The sequence below is a fragment of the Sphaerodactylus townsendi genome, linkage group LG08, assembly GCF_021028975.2.
Source record: "Sphaerodactylus townsendi isolate TG3544 linkage group LG08, MPM_Stown_v2.3, whole genome shotgun sequence".
NCBI classification, from domain to species: Eukaryota; Metazoa; Chordata; class Lepidosauria; order Squamata; family Sphaerodactylidae; genus Sphaerodactylus; species Sphaerodactylus townsendi.
Window position 1 is genome coordinate 24,594,416 of NC_059432.1, and position 18,911 is coordinate 24,613,326.

Genomic DNA, 18,911 nt, shown 5'->3' on the forward strand with positions numbered 1-18,911 from the left:
CAGTCTAACATGCCTGAACATGGGTGATATGAGGGGAAATGGAGGAGGGCATGACCGGAACTGTGCTTGATAAATAGTGAAAGTAAACAAGTTATTATAGAAACCACAATTTATATTGAAGTAATTGTCTAAACAGCATCTCCCTTTAAATCAATAGGGTCAGCTATTTGTAAGAACCATTGATCCTAGGGATCTTACTTATAAGTAACAATCTTTACCTACCAGCAGTATCTAAGAGTGCATTTTGTTACACAAATCCTTACAAGAAAACTGACCTTGGGCCCAGTCCCCGTACCATGTGTAGTAAAATGAATTAGTCCCACCATGCTCAACAGGGATGTATTTCTCAGAGCAGTTTCCTGGGAGTAAGCAGTGTTGAATAAAATGGGACTTACTTGCAAGTAGACCTGCTTAGGTTGGCTTGTTTTCTGTCACATCCTCCTACCATCAGTTTGAAGTTAAGTATGCTGTTGGAAACTGACAATTGAAAACAAAGGAACAATGTGAAGAGGTTTAATGTAGGTAAATTAATTCAACCATTGTCCAATCCTCCCATCAATACAGGATCTTTAAAGCTGGAATATTCCAATAGATGAGTGTTTAGCAAGAAATTGCCCCCCTCCTTCCCAAGCTGGTTCCATTGTTAAGCTGCCCTCTCTCTTGATATTCAGCTGCAGTCCACGCTCCTGTAACTGAAGGCAACTAGATCTAATCTTTCTCCTTGAAACAAAAGAGAACAAGTTTTGCCTTTTAGACTTTTGAAGGACATAATCACATTTCCCCTTGGTCTTCTCTTCTTCCTGCTAAACATACCTGGATCCTGCAGCTGTTCCTCATAAGATCATCCAGTAAACTATCTTCCGTGGCAATGTACTCCAGGGATTTTGGACTAAGGGGCCTTTTTACCCCATGCATCTGTTTAATTCTCCTGTGCTTTGCAAGCAGTAGGGGCTGCAGTTCAACCCACTCCCACATGGGGAGGGGGGGAAAGAAAAAAGAAAAACAAGCAGAAACAAAGAAAAACATCCTACTAACTTGACAGAATTTAATACAACAGAGAAATGAGAAACACTGCCATGTGCATTCAGCTACTTGTATACTTTTGTTCTGTACATTGTTTTATCAAGCTGTTGAATATAGTTTTTACTTTTATTAGTTTTGTATACCGCCCTTCCCCTAAGGGGTCAGGGCGGTGAACAACAGTTTTAAAACATACATAAAGGCATAATTTAAAACATCGATATGCAGCATAACAAGAACCCATTAAAAATACAGATGGTGCCTGACTGCTCTCCCCTTCCCCACCCGGTACCCTCGTGCCCACGGGAGGCCAGATGGAATGGTAGATATAACTAACCAGGCTGACCAGGCTGACCAAATGCCTAGCAGAACAGGTCTGTCTTGCAGGCCCTGCGAAAACTCTGCAAGTCTCGCAAGGCCCTGATCTCCTTAGGGAGCCTGCTCTTCCAAGTAGGGGCCAGCCTGATCTTTTTTGGACCAGGGATCGTGAGTAGGTCCTCCTCCGAGGAGCAGAGAGGCCTGACAGGGCAATATGTTTTAAGTTCCATACAACTCCCAAGTGTGAGACAAGAACTGTTTCTGGGTCTTTAAGATGTTTTATAAGGAACTTCCTCCATGCAGGGGAAATCCCTCTTGTGGGAAAACTGTCATGGGAGACTGGTTGGCCAGGCAGTTGTAAGATGAAAGCCTTTATTGTGAACAAAAGTGAAACTATAATACTTCTGAAGTGACTTTTGAAAAGTCTATTTGTTGTATCTCAAGCTTTCTGTTTACCAACTCTGTTCTAGTAGAAGGGTTGGAAGATGATGAGAGACCATTGTTCTTTTTCACCCTTCAACTGAGTGGTAGTTTGGATGCCCTCTATGAATTGTGTGGGTGTGCGGTACATACCATATGTAGGTTGTAGAGCTGGGGCTCTGTTGCTTTGTTTGTGATCTTTAAAACTTTTATCAGCATTGTGTCTTGAAGACCTTACACATTTTCAGGGTGATTTTGAAGCAAGAAACTTGTTGGAATGTGTCATCAGCAAATGGGGAAAGAATTGCCTGAAAGTTATTTGTGTCGGGAAACCTGTGGGTTTTGAATTTGCATGTACATGTATAAATGGTGGTGTGTCTGGTGTATTTATCATTATTTTCTGTACTAAAATGGGTTGTTCTGGTGTTAATTAGTGTCAGCATGTTATTTTCTACAGTTCAACAACGCCACAGAATAATACATATTTAAGACCACAATCCTCTCTGCTTGTATACTTAGGTGTCAATGGTCGGGTATTCAGTAGAACTGTTTTTTTAGTATGCATTGAATTGGATTGTACCTTGGTGTAGGATTGTAGCTATGAATTTTGGAGACAGTGGCTGCATTGTAATTGGGGATTGGGTGCCCCGTGAGGGTCAGTATATCTGTACAAAACAAGTGCCTACCTGAAAGAGTTGCCCAACAAAGTCCTTTCAGGGTGAACAACCTCTCCTTGCAATTGTAGCTGATCAGGTTAGAAAGGCTCCTACCTTTATGATAATCAGTTTATCGTCTGTCAGGATTGCCTCACCTCCACCAAACAATGGGGTACGTTAATTGAAGCCCTCCGCCAGTTCCCAGTCAGCGTATAGGACTGGAAGTCACACTTTTAGAGAATTTAAATTTCTATTCTGAATTAATGTCAGAAATATTTATTGAGGAAAAATGAGTGGGGTCAGTATGAAGGAGTTATCCTTACTGTCATAAACCAGTCCCTGGGAGACGAGGAATGTGATGTAGAGCTTGAAGGCACTGTGGACCAGGAGCTGCAGGCAACAGAGGCAGCTCCAAGCCCTTCCCTGCCAGCCCAGGCAGAGCCGCAACAGATGCTGTGCAGCTGGCAGAGCCAAGCTGAGTAACAAGCCAGCTGCATGAAGAAGGCAAAGATAAAAGTCCTCAGCTAAGTGCTGAAAGGAGAAGTGCTCACACTGCTGCTAGGTATGGCAGAAGGCTCTGTGAAATGGAGGCACCTGCCTCAGAGGAGGACTGAGTCCTTGCAGGATCCTAGCCTCATTAGCCAGGATCTTCTATATATAAACCCTTTCTTGGGTCTGGTTCTGTCTGGGTGCAAGGAATGTGTTTCACTAGAAAGCTACATGTACCAGCTACCCCCTGCTCCACACCTTGTACCTTCATGCCTAGCCTGCCTGCTTGAACTCCTGGAGTTGCTTGACTCTAGGCTGTCTGACTGTGCATTTGCTTGCTGCCCGCCTTGACCTTGGACTGTCGCCATGCCTTTGTCTGCTACCCGCCTTGACCTCGGTCTGTCTAATGCACCATAGCTGACGCCTGCCTGAAGCACACTTTGGTCTGTCCAGCATACGGAGCTAGCTGTTTCTCCTGGCAGCTGCTCTCCAAGGTCTCAGGCAACGTTTTTTCCAGCCCTGCGTCCTTTGATAGTGGATACTGTAATGGGCAAGGATTAGACCTAGGCTTGTATTCATTCACGTGTGGTCTGCCACTGAACAGTGACCCGTTAGACTTACCCAGAGGGCTTCTGCACTAGCCATCACATTTGTTATTAGGGAAGCAGTTAGCAAGGATAAGTAGATTTCTCAGAACGTTTCTTTACTGTGAAGTGAACTGCAGTACAGTCTCTTTTTGACACTGGGGCATTGCTGAGGGACAAACCTATCTGCTACGCACGCCTGTAGAAGTGAAATGTAGTTCATGTGAGGACTTGCAAGACCAGGAGTAGATCGTGGCATCTGCTGTCTAATGAAAGGGAGCCACCAGCTAGGGCTGTGTGCGCGCGCTCTCGTGTGTGTGTGTGTGTGTGTGTGTGTGTGTGTGTGGTCACATAAAAGCCTCCCCACTCAGAAAAACAAACAGGCAGAACCTTCCAAGGATAATCAAACAAAAATGTGTATTTGCTGGCAGATCTCACTGTTGTCCTAGTTACAGGCTACAGGGAAAAAATGGAAAGGTAAAAAAAATCCCTGCCCTGGTTAAAGGGCTGCTTTATTCCGCTTAAGCACCAAATCTCTGACAGACTTGGATGCTCCCCACATTACATTGATAGTTTGGTGGGTGAGTGAGAAATGACAAAGCAGGAGAATGCACTGTTGCTGGGGGAAGGGGTGGGGGTGGGGAAAGGGAGCTTGCATCTCACTTTGATAGCCTTGGAACTAGAGCATGCTTATCTCTGCAAACGTTGACAGATACTTGTTCAGACTTTGCTTGAAAACTTTGCAAGAAGGAGATTTCCCCACTTCAGTCGATTGCTTAATTTTCTGGGGCTCTCTACAGTTTAACAAAGGAATATATATATGTGTGTGTGGCCGTGGGGTCTAGTAGATCTTGTTCCTAATGTTTCGCCTGCATCTGTGTGGCCGTGGTCTAGTAGATCTTGTTCCTAACGTTTCGCCTGCATCTGTGGCTGGCATCTTCAGAGGTGTATTACAGTCTCTGTGATACACCTCTGAAGATGCCAGCCACAGATGCAGGTGAAACATTAGGAACAAGATCTACTAGACCACGGCCACACAGACCGGAAAACCCACAACAACCAGTATATATATTTTGCAAGTATATATACTTTGTATATACCAGTATATATACTTTGCAAGAAGGAGATTTCCCCACTTCAGTCGATTGCTTAATTTTCTGGGGCATCTCACAGTTTAACAAAGGAATATATATATATACAAAGTATATATACTTGCAAAATATATATACTGGTTGTTGTGGGTTTTCCGGTCTGTGTGGCCGTGGTCTAGTAGATCTTGTTCCTAATGTTTCACCTGCATCTGTGGCTGGCATCTTCAGAGGTGTATCACAGAGACTGTGATACACCTCTGAAGATGCCAGCCACAGATGCAGGCGAAACGTTTAGGAACAAGATCTACCAGACCAGGGCCACACAGCCCGGAAAACCCACAACAACCAGTTGAATCTGGCCGTGAAAGCCTTCAACAACAAAAAACGTAGCTTAATAGAGAAGGGAAAAAATACTAAATCAATTTGAAACGTGTATTATTGTGGACTACTGATACAGTTGGCTTATTTTGGGGGCCTCTCACAGTTCTTTTTTTACTTGTATGTTTTGTTTACATCAGTTATATGATAGGATGTTCATAAGGCTTCTGTACTGTATAGTCCAGTCAAAATAAAGCATACGCACAGTGTGAAGGAGGGTTGCCATCTCTGGGTTGGGAAGTGCTGAAGATTTGTAGGCAGAGCGTGGGAAGGGAGCAGTTAGGGGAGGGTTCTCAGCGCAGCTGCAATAGAGTTGAGTCTGTTTTCTCCAGGGGAACTGATGTCTGCCACCCAGAGATCAATGGTAATTCCAGGATGGCGCTAGGCCTGGTCTGGAGGTTGGCAACCTTTGTGTGGGCTACTGTAGGAGCAGGAGTCCTAGAATGACTGCCACAGTAATGGAATTACCTCCAGTTGTCACAACCAATTTGTGATTTTTAATTTTTATTGCAACCACACAGTCTTTGGGAATTCAAGGTATTGATAAAACCAAGTAAACCAAGTACCAAAAGGTTTGAAACAAAGAAGTCGTTCGTAACCAGGTCAAATCTTTCATGTCATCTACAGTTTGTAAGTTTGTATCCTGTCCTGACAAATTGTGTATGCCTGGGGTGTGTGTTTGTGCAAGCCTAGCTGCACCCACCTATTGTATAACAATGCTGCATTTTCCCCTTCGCTCCTGCAATGGGGTACAAAGGACATTTTTTGCTATCGCCATGGGGGCACGCTGAAAGCTATAGGCCAGTTTTGAGAATCATAGCTGTAATTTAATACCAACGGCCTCAGTCAAGAGAGATGTCCCAACATTTTGAGCATGCCCAGTGACACTTTCCCCTTCACTCTGTGGGACTTCTGGCAGTTTTTATTTGAATAGCTGCCTCTATACTGTGTTCCAATCAACTTTTGATACTCCTGAATTCTTTCTAAGACCTACATTGCAGGTCCTGCAGAACTAAAGGCTGGTTCTCAGAAAGATAATGCTATGGAAGTGTGATGGTCAGTAATTACTTTTTTGGAAGGTAAAAGACTAAAAGGGAGGGAGAGAAATAAATATAAGACAATCAAGTAAGACAGAGTGAGGGGGCATTCCTTTAGCATTAGGCGTTTTTACTCGCACAGTCTCCAGGTAAGGCCTAGAGTTGTCCCAGAATTATTACTGGGTTCCTCTAGAGAAAATGGCGACTTCAGAATGTGGACTCTATAGCACCACATCCCTGCCAAATCTCTCCCCCCCCCCCCAAACTGCCCTCCCAGGCTCTACTCTCAAATATCCAGGAATTTCTCAGCCTGGTATTTTCAACCCTACAGACCAATGTCTTCTAATTAGTAAAAAAACACTCATTATTAGAGGAACATGGTCTGCAGAGAGAGATGGCCTATTCAGTATACATTGTTGTGGGGGGGGGGGGCGCAAGCAGAACTGAGCCTTCAGATCCAAACCTTCATGTCTATCCTGATAATAGTTATCTATTTAGTATATAATTATTTCATTTGCAGACTGCCTTTAACTAGTGGGGATCCAAAGCACTTTACATTGTTCTCTTGCCCTCTGTTTGAACCTCACAACAACTCTTTGTGGTAGGTTAGACTGAAAGTGTATAACTGGGTCAGGCTCACACAGTGAACTTCCAAGACAGAGTGGGGATTTGAACCTGGGTCTTCTGGATCTGAGTGGACATCGAACCCAGGTCTTCTGGATCTTGGTCCGACACTCCAGTCACTGCATCATATTGGCTATCAATATGTTTCCAGTTTTTTTAAATTAATAAAGTATACAGACAACTTGGAAGGCAGGAGGATATGTATATATAGATAGTTATTATTGTTTAATTATTTGTTTTAGCTTAATGTAGATAGCTTGTTTTTGCTGGATTGTAGCCATTGTTTCTTGCTTAACACAGAACAAATATTCGGAACAATTGTTTCACACGTTCTTTCTGATAGCTTCTTAGTAGGATCTCCTTAAAAGGATATTGGCATGTCTCTGTCCTCCTATAATTGTAATCAGATTCACCCTAAGTTAAAAAGTAGCTTTATGCAAATAAAAAGCAGAGTGTAGCAAGTATGAATCATAGTTTAAACCCCTGCTGACATCAATGAGATTTCAGCTATTCATGATTCAATAAGTCTTAGTCACCACTCACTCTTTCTGAGCTGTGCCAAATATATTTGAGGTGAAGTCCTTTTCCCTAATGCCACCCTCTGTTCCTGGTCCTAGAGAAATGAGCGTAGCCACTGCAGGGCTGTCTCACGTACACCAGCAAGACTGGGAGTCAGAAGATCATAATCGATTGTATCAAACACTGCTGTTAGATCTAACAATAGCAGCAGTGCCGAACCATCTTGATCCAGTTGCCTCCAGAGATAATCTGTGACAGCGACCCAAACTGTTTCCGTCCCATGGCCAGGATGGAAGACAGCTTGAAATGGGTCAAGTGCCAATGTGAAGTAATAAAGCTTAAATTTAAAGAACACTCTAATCAGCAGAGTGTATTGAAGAAAGCAGTGAAATATCAGAGGGTTTTTTTTTTTTGCTGTTCCTGGGCATAATCCAGAATAATTTGGGTGTACCTGGAATTTAAGGCAACAGTTATTGCTTCTACACAGACACCTTTCAAAACTATTTTATGCAGGGACTTTCTACAGATGGTGACATTTGCAGATGTGGCAACTCATCTCTGGACAGAGTGACTTTTATTGTTGTCTGTGCAAATGTTAGTAAAACAAGATCTACTGTGGCAGAGGGGAAATTGTCTGATACGTATGGGAAGCCCCTGCCATTCCCAGCTTGTGCCATGAAGGTAGTTACCGCATGTCTGCATTGAAGAATGTATCCCTGTGCCGGCCATAATGTGCTGGTCTGAAGTTTCTTTTATACAACTAGTAGGGCCCAGCCATGCGTTGCTGTGGCAATTGTCCTTCTCATCACATTCTGCAACCCACACAGATGTCCATGCAGGTCCAATGATCCCCAGCATAGCCTTTTGGGGTGGTCAAATGGAATCCCTCTTTCCCTTTTCAATTCACATTGTTATATGGTGGTGTCTTGTGTTTTTAGTATAAGGTAACCCTTTCCATTCCACAATGGAACTGTCCAGAGTGCGAGTCCATGAGGTTGGTTGACACGCACAGTCCTGGCTTGGGTAAGGCAGAACTGGAGCAAGGAGGCTGTCCCAGTCAGGCAGCAGAGGCAGGGTGGTGAGGCGCTCAGATCGAGGCCAGCTCCCTCGGTTCTTAAAGGGCTATGTGCAAAAGAAGCAGAGCCAGTAGTGTTGGTTCACCCCCACCCTGCGGATTTTCTTAGAAGAAAAAGGCAAACTCCAGCTCGCTTTTAGTAAAAGAGAGCTGTGGCGAATATGGGTGAGGAAGTGGGTAAGTGGTGGTTGGATGTGAGGGAGGGCAGAGTGAGGTGTGTGAGGATGAGATGGATGTGAATAAGAGTATGTGTGTTGTGTGGTAGCAGCGGGTGAGGCACAGAGAGTGAAAGTTACCTGTGTGTGAGGGGGGGAACCCCACCTGACGTCTCACACGGCAGAGTGTGTACATGTTTCACTTCCACTCGTATTACCTAATCACTGTTTTAACTGCTCATCTTCCCATCTGCACGAACATTCCAAGGCCTCAGGCCACAGATAAGCTGCATGAACATTCTAAGAGTGACAGTCGAACCCAGCCAGCTTCATGGTCTGGTGCGCCAGGAAAAAGACGTTTTACCTGGCTCAGGTATGGACTTTTGGCAATTTGAGGGTCCGATTACCTGCCCAGAACGGGGAGGGACGTCCTGTGAAAATTTTGGGGCGATCCGTCCATCAGTTTCGGCTGACCAGCAATCAGTCCATCAGTTAGGGCGTGACCAACAAAGTCACTGTTAGCTTTTTATATATAGAGATGAGATTTGGAGTGCCATCTTCTGCAGTTACTCCAGACTGTGATCATTGATATCTGTAGGTTTAGACAAGGACTAGACCAAGTATTTTAAACACATAGGATACCCAGGCCTCTCCCTTCAGCACTGCGGGGAGGAAGGAACATGACACCCACCCTCCGCTTCCCTTCTGGACCACAATGAGAAGCAGCTGCCCACCCTCCTTATCCATTTGGTGCTTGTTCTCCTCATCCCCGAGCAATGGGGTGAGGCCTGGCAATTTTGTGCTGTGTTGCCCACCCTCCTGGAACTGCACAGTGCTGGAGGAAGCTGCCACCCTCATCCTGTCTCCTCTCCATCATGGTCAGGTGAGGCATGGCTGAGAGGAGGAAGAAGAGGGCTGTGCAGGCCCTGGCTGGACCCGCTGCCTCCTCAGTGGAGAGAGGGAAGGAAGGAGCTCGCTCCCTGCTGGCCTCCTGGTGGGCCTGGGGTAGGCAGCTGAGCAGGTTGGCAATAGGGTGCCCAGGGTATTGGGACATAGGAGATGCCCATCAGCAATGGCATGATGTAGTTTCCAAAAGAATCCAGAAGTAATGTCAGTTCTTTCTAGTAGTTGTTAGAAATGCTGTCATGAATCAATACCTTTCTGGGGCTTAGAGAGGCGTGACATCACACCATGGGCCCAATGGCCATTTTTTGTTTTATTTTTCTCCTGCCCCTGCTCTTAGGGGTGGCAGGAAACAGGAGCTGGAGGTAGGGGATCCCCCCACCCCCACTAGGGGACAGCAACCCTGAGTGGCACGCCTCAATTACTGGTGTCCTTGATGATTAGTTGAAGCCACCTAGACGATGGGCTGCTCCTTACTTAAACTGGAGTAGCTCTGCATAGAACTTCCCTATTAGGCACTCAACTGCATCTCTCCTTAGATCGGGGTCAGCAACCTTTACTATGAAAAGAGCCATTTTGGCCTCCCTCCTCAAAGGAAAACCTGTCTTGAGCCACAAAAATATTTGAGCTTTATAATGAAGGCCTATGAAGTCTACATTAGCCTGTCAATATTACTATTAGGTCTAATTGATCATTAATATGTGGCTGTACTCTGAGGCGAACTATTTATGATTATTTGGTACTTCAACTTTGCATTTCCGTTACAGTACTACAATGTTTTGTTGCATTTATCAATGGCCTGTAGGTCATAATAATGACAGACTGACTGACCAGCAGTATGGTCAAGATAATGTTGGTAATTACTTCTTTACATAGCACATAAGAAAGAAATTCACCAGCACAAAATGCTCTGAATATTATCAGTATATTTTGCTTTAAAAGGAAATTAGATAAGCTGCCGGAGAAGTACGCTGTTAGCTGTGTCAGCTATATAGAGCGCAGTATACCTCTAAGCATCAACTACCAGAAAAATGTTATTCTGGCAAAGCTGCACACTCTCCAGGCAGCCTGGTTTCATGGTGATCGTGCTGGACCTGCCCAGAAGGGAGGGTCTGGCAACTGTGAACACCAGGGACTGTGGAAGAAACCCCACTGGAGGCATGGACATAGCAACTTCCTCCTCTCCGGAACTTCTGTCTGACTTGCTGGAGTGGGTGAAGCAGGGTGCAAGCATGCAGATTGCCAGTGGACCTGACTTGGGAGGCTGAGGAGACCCCATGTGACTCCTTGGAACCACAGTGGAGTGTGGAGCAGAAGGACCACCAGCTGTCATAGGTGTAGTCCACAGCGAATCTGGTGACACTGCAGAGCAGCTGGTCAGTGGCAACAGCTCTTGGGTTGATTCTCCTGCCTGGTTCCATGGCTTTCACAGGCAATCGGTCAGAGACCTCCAGGTGTGGCTGCACCTTCAGCACTGGTCCACCTGCCTGTCTCTCTCTCTGCTGGGGTAGAGGGCCACTGTAGGGCAGTAAAAGGACCATATGCGGTTCTGGAGCCACAGATTGTAGACCCCCACCTTAGCTGGTTGGATTGAAAGATAAGTGATTTTCCCCTCCCCCTTTCATTGTGATGGGATTTCATGAAATTATTCATAGATGTTAAAAAGATTCAGTCCTTTGCTATAGGGTTAGTATAACTGAAGCACACATACTGGAGTTTAATCTTTTTTAAAAAGTGTATATTACTTTTCATCACTATGCTGCAGGTGAGTGGCTGAAAGGAATGAGCTGGTTCTGATCTTGCCTCTTTCGGCAGGCTTTGTGCCTTCACACCAGCCCCACCGACAATGGTATTAATCTACCTTAAAGACCAGTTGCAAAAGTTATTAAGATGATGAATGTTAAAGCCATTAGAACAGTGTCCAATGGGGTGTTAATAAGAAATGGGGTAGAAAATGTTGACAGAGAGAAATTTTTCTCTCTTTCTCAAAATACTAGAACCAGGGGGCATTCATTGAAAATGCTGGGGGGGAGAATTAGGACTAATAAAAGGAAACACTTCTTCACGCAACATGTGATTGGTGTTTGGAATATGCTGCCACAGGAGGTGGTGATGGCCACTAACCTGGATAGTTTTAAAAGGGGCTTGGACAGATTTATGGAGGAGAAGTCGATCTATGGCTACCAATCTTGATCCTAGTTAATCTGAGATTGCAAATGGCTTAGCAGACCAGGTGCTCAGGAGCAGCAGCAGCAGAAGGCCATTGCTTTCACATCCTGCACGTGAGCTCCCAAAGGCACCTGGTGGGCCACTGCGAGTAGCGGAGTGCTGGACTAGATGGACTCTGGTCTGATCCAGCTGGCTAGTTCTTATGTTCTTATGTTCTTAAATGCTGACTCTTGGTTTTCTCTTTCAGCTCTGTCCGGTACAGAGAATGCCACACTAGATATGCCAGCTTCTCCTGAAGTGAAAAGCCTCTGCAAGAACTGACAATCTTCAGTTCCCCTTCTGGCTGCCCCTCCGCAGTCTGACAGAGATGGCTCGTGATCCCCGATCATCCCGACTAGCAAAAAAGGAGGAGAAAAGCAAAAAGAAATCAAGCCCAGTCAAAAGCAAATCTTGCCAAGCCACAAAAGATGCCAAGAAAACATATCCTAAAGCAGAAAGTTCTGCGAAGTGCAAAAAGGCAACAGAAGAAAAAAACGACAGCAAAAAAAGGCCACAGGAGCAGAAACCCCCTTTGAATTCCTCATGTAGATGTCTCAGGAGCAATGTCACCAAAGCCTTATCGGGAGCATCGTGGGTGAATCTGGAATTAACTGATAACGTTCTCTTTCCGAAACAGTCTCCTCTGAACTACAACGGCTTCACAATGACCCTTCGCAGGAAACCCTTTTCCCATAGACTTTTCCAAAAACCAACAGTTGCAAAAGTTAAGAAAAGTAGCCCAGAAAAAAATACAAGGAAGAAAAATCAGTGTGAATTAGAAACCTCCCATTTGTTACAAGAGAAGCAAGCTAAAGAGACAACTAGGGATTCCAAACAGGAGTCACACCAAAAGAATGAATTATCTTCTTCCAAACCAGAAGAGTCTCTGTTTGACACTGAACACAGCCCTGCTTTTGAATGTAAGAGTCAAGTTGCAAAAGGAACCATTTCTCTGGAGCAAAGTATTGCTGCTTCCAACAATGCCGTATCAGATAGCCATAATCTAGAAGTATTAGAAGCGGAATGTGAGTGTGAAGAACATGGGCTCAGGGAACAGGCACCAAACGATTGCTCAACAAACAGCTCGGCTGAGACACTGGCCAGTTTTGTCCTTCCTCTTTCACACCTGAACTCTGCCATCACTTCAGAGGTACAGAAAAATGAACCAGGGCCATTTGTGGAAGCACATTTCGAGAGTGGCTTAGATTTGCCCTCTGCCCTGCAAGAACATTCCAATACACATTCCGATTCTACACAGACACTTTCCTCGGAAACAAAATCAAAGGTGCTCGTACAAAAGTCAGAGTCTTCTGTAGAATCCCACTCCAGGACTGACTGTGGTTTGCTGCTAGCTAATTGTGAACCTGATGCTGATGTTTTGATTACCTCTGAATTGATCTCAAAATTGCATTTGGACGATCCGTCTGAGTTACCGGAGGCACACTTGCTACAAGTCCCTGAGCCTATTGTTCAAGGAGAGACTGGTTCACATCATTTCTCTGAACCAGAAAGTTGGCTAAGAGATCCAAGCCTTTGTGTGGATCCTCATTCACCAAATGACCTGGAACGGGAAGCAACCAATAAAGCACTTGATTTTTTTTTCAGCTCCAGACAAAACGATCTAGGATGTGACCCTATACACAAAGATTGTGAACAAGTTTCTGATACCTCTTTAGCTAGTTTTATTTTGGAAGATCTTCAGCCGACGCTCGAAAAAAATTCTGCAGAAACTTTTATTTTAGATTCGGTGGCTATGCCTGTTACATCCCTCAGCTGGGAAAAAAACTCAACATGTTCCATTTCTGTAAGCAACAGGGAAGCAACTCTTCCAGAATCCCCTGGAAGTTCTCATTCAGGGCTGAAATCAAACAGTGCAGAGGACACAGATAGGACAGTTTTGCCAAATGACTCCATTCCAAAGCCTCAGGATCCTTTGCCACAATTGGGGGGCGATGCAAAATGCGTGACCAATCCAGTTACAGCTTTAGAACCATCCTCTTATGGGCATCCAATCGACGGACTTTCTGCCTCAAATACCTCTTTGCAACCTGTGATAGAAAAGAAGAAGCGGAGGCAATGTGGTGTATGCGAACCTTGTCTGAGGAAAACTAACTGTGAAGAGTGCAGCTGTTGCAGAAAACGTAAAACTAGTCACCGGATATGTAAAAAGAGAAAATGTGAAGAACTGAAGAAGCCTCTGCACCCCCCACCCCCCTTAGAGGTAAGTAAAGAATATGGTTTTTAAAATGCTCTTCATACATTTATATGAGGTTATTTTTCAAAATTATGTTAGGAATATTGGTGGGATTAATGATTATCTGATTACCGGGCACAATCTAACATTATGAGAAGTACAATTAAGCCCAGGGAGATCAAAGCAATTTGATTATATGTCTGTAAACATGCCTAGGACAAATAGCAAACAAATTGTTATTTTACATTTAGGTATCTCGAAGGAAGTAAATGTGAAGGAATTCAAATAGTTTTAGAGCTAAACTGAGGAAGGTGCTAAAAAGGGGAGGCTGCTAAAAAGTCAGGGTAGCATCTTTTTCTTTTTTAAATGGCTATATCACCAGTCATTATGATTAGATGCAAAGAATTAAGTGAACCTGATGTTAACTGAGGATTTTTTGGTCTCAGGTATCAAGATTCAGGCCTGTACCAGGCTCTGAACCTGGGATCTGTACGCAGGCAGGTAACATCACCACTCTAGACAGGGAAATTAGAGACAGGCCCACCAGCTGCACACAGGGAAACAGCTCTGCTGCTCCAGAGTAACAGAAATCATGATGATTTAGAATTGGCTTGTGGGTTTTCTTTTAACCTGCTCTTCTGACAAGGTGTTTGGGGTGCCATACGTGGTTCTCCCTTTTCTGTTTTGCAATAACAGCAACCCTTTGGTGAAAATTAGGTTGAGAGAGAGTGACTCACCCACCCTCCATGCCTGAGCATAGAGTTGAACCTCAATTTCCCCAACCCCAGACCAACTCTCTAACCATTACACCTTGCTCTTGGAATTCTGCTTTAAATTCTGGTGTCCGTGGTTTGCACATTCGCTTAACAAGATGTTATGAGATAGAAAAACTCTAGTTTGTTTTTAGCCCTGTCCTATGTGTGTTTCCCCTAAGTTCAGTGGGGCATGCTGCGAAATATAACTACACTTTTGTAGCTCAGTCCCTAAGCAGAATTAGAGTTGACTTTTATGGGGTTAGGCTTGTTCAAGCTAGCATGCTACTGGTCCAATCCCTTGCAATGTTCCATCCAACTTGCCTGTGATAATGACTAGGATTAACAACCTTCAGGTAGGTGCTGGAGATCTGCTGCTGTTACAACTGTTCTCCAGGGATCAGTTCACTTGAAGAAAATGGCCGCTTTGGAAGGTGGACTCTATGGCATTATACTAAGGTGACCAGATGGTCACCTTGGTAATCCGGGATGGGCAGGAAACGGGAGCGCCCCAGAAGGGAGTGCTCCTGTGGCCGTGTGCACAGGAGGCTGCTGCACTGCCTTCTGGGACGCGCCCCAGAAGGCAGTGCGGCAGCCTTCCAAAAATCGGGACACTTCAAAAAACCCGCAGGACGCGGGACAAATTGTCTTAAGGCGGGACTGTCCCTCCAAAAGCGGGAAGTCTGGTCGTACATTATACCCTATTGAGGTTCTTCCCCTATTCAAACCCAGACCACTTCAGGTTCTAACCCCAAATCTCCAGATATTTCCCAACCCAGAGGTGGCAACCCAAGATGATGTCAGTAGGTTTGAACTTTCACATGTACATAGGACTGAAGTGTCCGAGTAGCCTCCTGATTTCCTTAAGCTGTACACTAATGCTTCAAAATGGCTTCACTAGTTGAGGCCTTTGCTTGGTCTGGTCTGAAGATGTAAAGTTCTAGAAATGTTGAAACTAGAAGAAAAATGACATTTTAAAGGAAAATTAAAATACATGCATTGTTTGTTGTCCTATCAAACCTAAACTAACTATATTGCTTTAACAACAGAAAATGCATCATTTGTGACTGACTTTGCATATAAAATTGTCATATTAGAAATAGTTGTGGAATTTAAAAGTTATAAACACCTTACTTTTCTACAAGCAAAAATCATATATACCCAGTGTTTAAGAGAAAACCGCAAGCTCATGCACCCTATGCTACCTTAGCACATAAACCTTAGCTTTTGCTATCTAAAAAGCAGAAAAAACAGGAGTAAAATATAACATATATTATTTAGTCAGGAAAAAGATCACGCAAAGAGTCAATAATATTAGCACAGTTAGATGTAGTTTCAGCTGTCTTCTTCCTTCTATAGCTGCTGGTTAGAGAGAGTTCAGTTCTCAATAAAATCTTCAGAGTTTTCCTCTTGAGACTTTCCTCTTGAGGCAGTTTTTGCCTCATCTCCTTTGGATCTCCTTTGGATCTTTTCCCCTTCCCCCTCCAGCAAAGGTAGGGCAGTAAGTCCATGGGTATAACTCTCACAGTGATTGGGTGGGGGGAGAGGTGGAACAGTGGTCGGCCACAAGGGAAGAGTCAGATGGAAAGGGCCACAGAAGCCATGAAAGCCCTGCATGCTATCCTCAGAGTTGCCAGCTCTGAATTGGAAAAGATCTGGGGATTTGGACATGAAGCCTGAGGAGGCCAGGGTTTGGGGAGGGGAGGGACTTCAATGCCACGGAGTCCATCTTCCATAGTGGCCATTTTCTCCAGGTGAATGATCTCTGCTGCCTGGAGATCGGTGGTAATCTCAGGAGTTCTCCAGCTACCACCTGGAGGTTGGCAACATTACTCGTGAAGATCAGGCATCCTTCTAGGTGCAGAAATGCCTCTCGCATTTAAGAGCTGTATATATCTACAGCATGCCCACGTTGTCCTTAAAAACATTTCACTCATTCTAAAAGAGAAAATATTTCATAGGAGTTTTTTGTACTCCCCAACATTTCTAATTTTGAAAGTCAGGGAAAAAGGCCTTAAGGGGAAAAATGGGAAAATGCTGCTTTTTTCCCCTGGAATTTTCTAGGTTTCTTTTTTTCAGGCATTCACATTTCTTGTCTGGTCTGATCTCCTGGGTTTTGCCGGATGACAGTTTGACAGACTGCTCGAGCCTGTGGCATGTGGGAATAGGAGTTGCCGTAGACAGATGGCTTCATCTCTCCCTTGGTCAGGTTCTAAGGCCAGGAAATGAATGGCATAAAGATGTTAGTCAAATTACAAAATTAAAGGAAATCGCAAGGAACCCTTGGCAGTTGTTAGACAGGCTTTTGAGCATGCCCTCTAATTCCACATTTTTTCAATTATGGAATAACAAAATAATTTTCAGAAGTCACAAAATATGACAACTGTTGCCCTGCAATTGTTGCATTATCCAGTTGAATGAAGGCATAAATAAAGAGTGGCGCATAACGTTTTCTGCTTATTCAGTGTTGGTTGCTATACATTCATTTGATATTGGATTAGCCAGTAGCATCGTGCCATTCCTAATAAATAAATAATAAATAAATACATTTAATTAATCATGAAATAAATAAATGTAATTAGTAAATAATGAGAGCATGTTAACAAAGCTATGTGTGATCATTCACCAGATGAAGCCCCCCAGGGCCATTTGATGCAACTTTTGAGGACGTGATGGAATCGAAGGGCGGGTGGTGGTGGTAAGAGAGGAGGCGGAGAGGTGGAACAGAGAATCAAGAAGAGGCCGTGCAGTGCTGTGGCAGAGGGGGGCTGCAGCAGGAGCAAGCAGAGCAAAAGGATTTATGGTGAGGCACGTGCCTGCGTGGTGGAAATGATAAGGAGAACAGGGATGGGTGTGAAACCAAACATAATGAGGAAGGGCTATGCCAGCAGCCACCATGTATATCTGCCACCACAGCTAAAAGCCAAATGGAGACTGATAGCTTTGTGTGGCTACTTTTTTTTTTAAGGCTAAAGGGTACACAGAAGTCTTTTCTGCTTGTTTTTCATGGGAGAGCATATTGCTTAACTTCCACCAACTTGAAGAGGAGAACCCTTGAAAGGCGCTGCTGCTTTGATCTAGTGGCCAGGCAGTTCCAAAACTTGTCCGCCTGGTCCTAATTGACAATAACGCTGATTAGGCAGATAACCTTTTGTGCTGAAAATAAGCACTTAGTAACACTTAAAATGAAACTGGTTAGAGCAAAACCAAACTGCAGAGCAGCAGCTAAGAGTGAATGTGGAACTGGCAGCTCCTGCTTCTTTCCAGCTTGGAAACACTGCTGAGGAGCACAGCTTGGGCTGGTGTATCCGAAACAAGCCCATCCACTTCAGTCCACTATATTATTAAATATTTTCTTAACCCCTCTGCACATATACACCCCTAATACATGGACAAAGTTTTTCAGCCTCGCCTTTCCCTGCACATTTTCAAAAATAACATGGGAAACACCAACTACACTTTATGCTCCTTCGCAGCCCAATTAAGTACAGACCAAGAAAAGCTTTATTTGCTAGTTGTTGCTAGAAGCTAAAATGACTGAACTGAAGCTACTGTGCTTTAGTCACTGGAAAAGGCAATAATGCCAAGAAATGTTGAAGACTGTAGGAAAAGGCGAAGAACCACCATGAGATGGATTGACTCAAGAAAGGAAGCTACACACCCCAGTTAACAAGATCTGAATCAGGCTGTTAACAAGAACATATTTGGGAGGTCTTTGATTCATAAGTCAGAAATGACTCGATGGCACATAGGGCACATGAATAGGCCTTCTGTTTCTAAGGTGTAAAATCGGGCTCTTAGGTAAGGGGACAGGTCTGCTTATGGCCTTTGGCAAAGCCAAGCATAATACAGCTTCCAGTTTTAAAGCAGCAGTAGGGGTTTGGAGAAAAGCCCTTCCTTTTCCCTCTGCCCCACTCAATTCCAGGTTGCTGCAGGGTCTGCAGCATCTCAGCCGAGCACAAGGCAGAGGAGCATGAAAAACAATTAATCAGGCATTCTAAACTGTTAATGGTTACCAGGCCTTCTGCCAAAACTCTTCTCCTATGAGTGTTTAGAACACTCCCTAAGGCCCCCTTCCCAGAAGTCTCACATGCCCAAAGCCTACCACGTCCACTGACCACATGTGGTCCTTGAAAGTGGGAGTGGAAAGGTAAGGAATTGGAAAATCCTGCAGGTGGAAAAGGGGCGGGGGGTGCTACCCTCAGCCCGGGGAAGCAGGGAGATTAGTGAGGCCAAAGAAGCTCATGGAGGGCGGGGGCAAGGGCAGGGGAGGCTGTATCTTTTGCTGTGTAAAACGTACATATTTGAACATATCTTCAGGAAACTTTAGCTCCCCCTCCTTTTCACTCACTATAGCCTTGCCCAAGTAACAGCTGCAGCTTCTGCCTTACCAAGGGCAGTGACACCCCTCTGAGGCCCAGAGTCTTCCTCTCCTTCCCCTTCTCCTAACAGCATCCTAATTGGGAGAAGGGGGCACATACACTGCAG

General features: G+C 44.5%; 1 protein-coding gene across 1 annotated transcript in view; it reads left to right on the plus strand.

Annotated features, from left to right (window-relative positions):
• Positions 1-18,911, plus strand: part of TET1 (tet methylcytosine dioxygenase 1) — a 102,021-nt gene that overhangs the window by 8,842 nt on the left and 74,268 nt on the right. The window contains exon 2 of the mRNA XM_048505953.1: positions 11,686-13,698. Coding sequence (XP_048361910.1) covers positions 11,806-13,698 — 1,893 coding nt within the window. The 5' untranslated portion in view covers positions 11,686-11,805. The remainder of the gene's footprint in view (positions 1-11,685; positions 13,699-18,911) is intronic.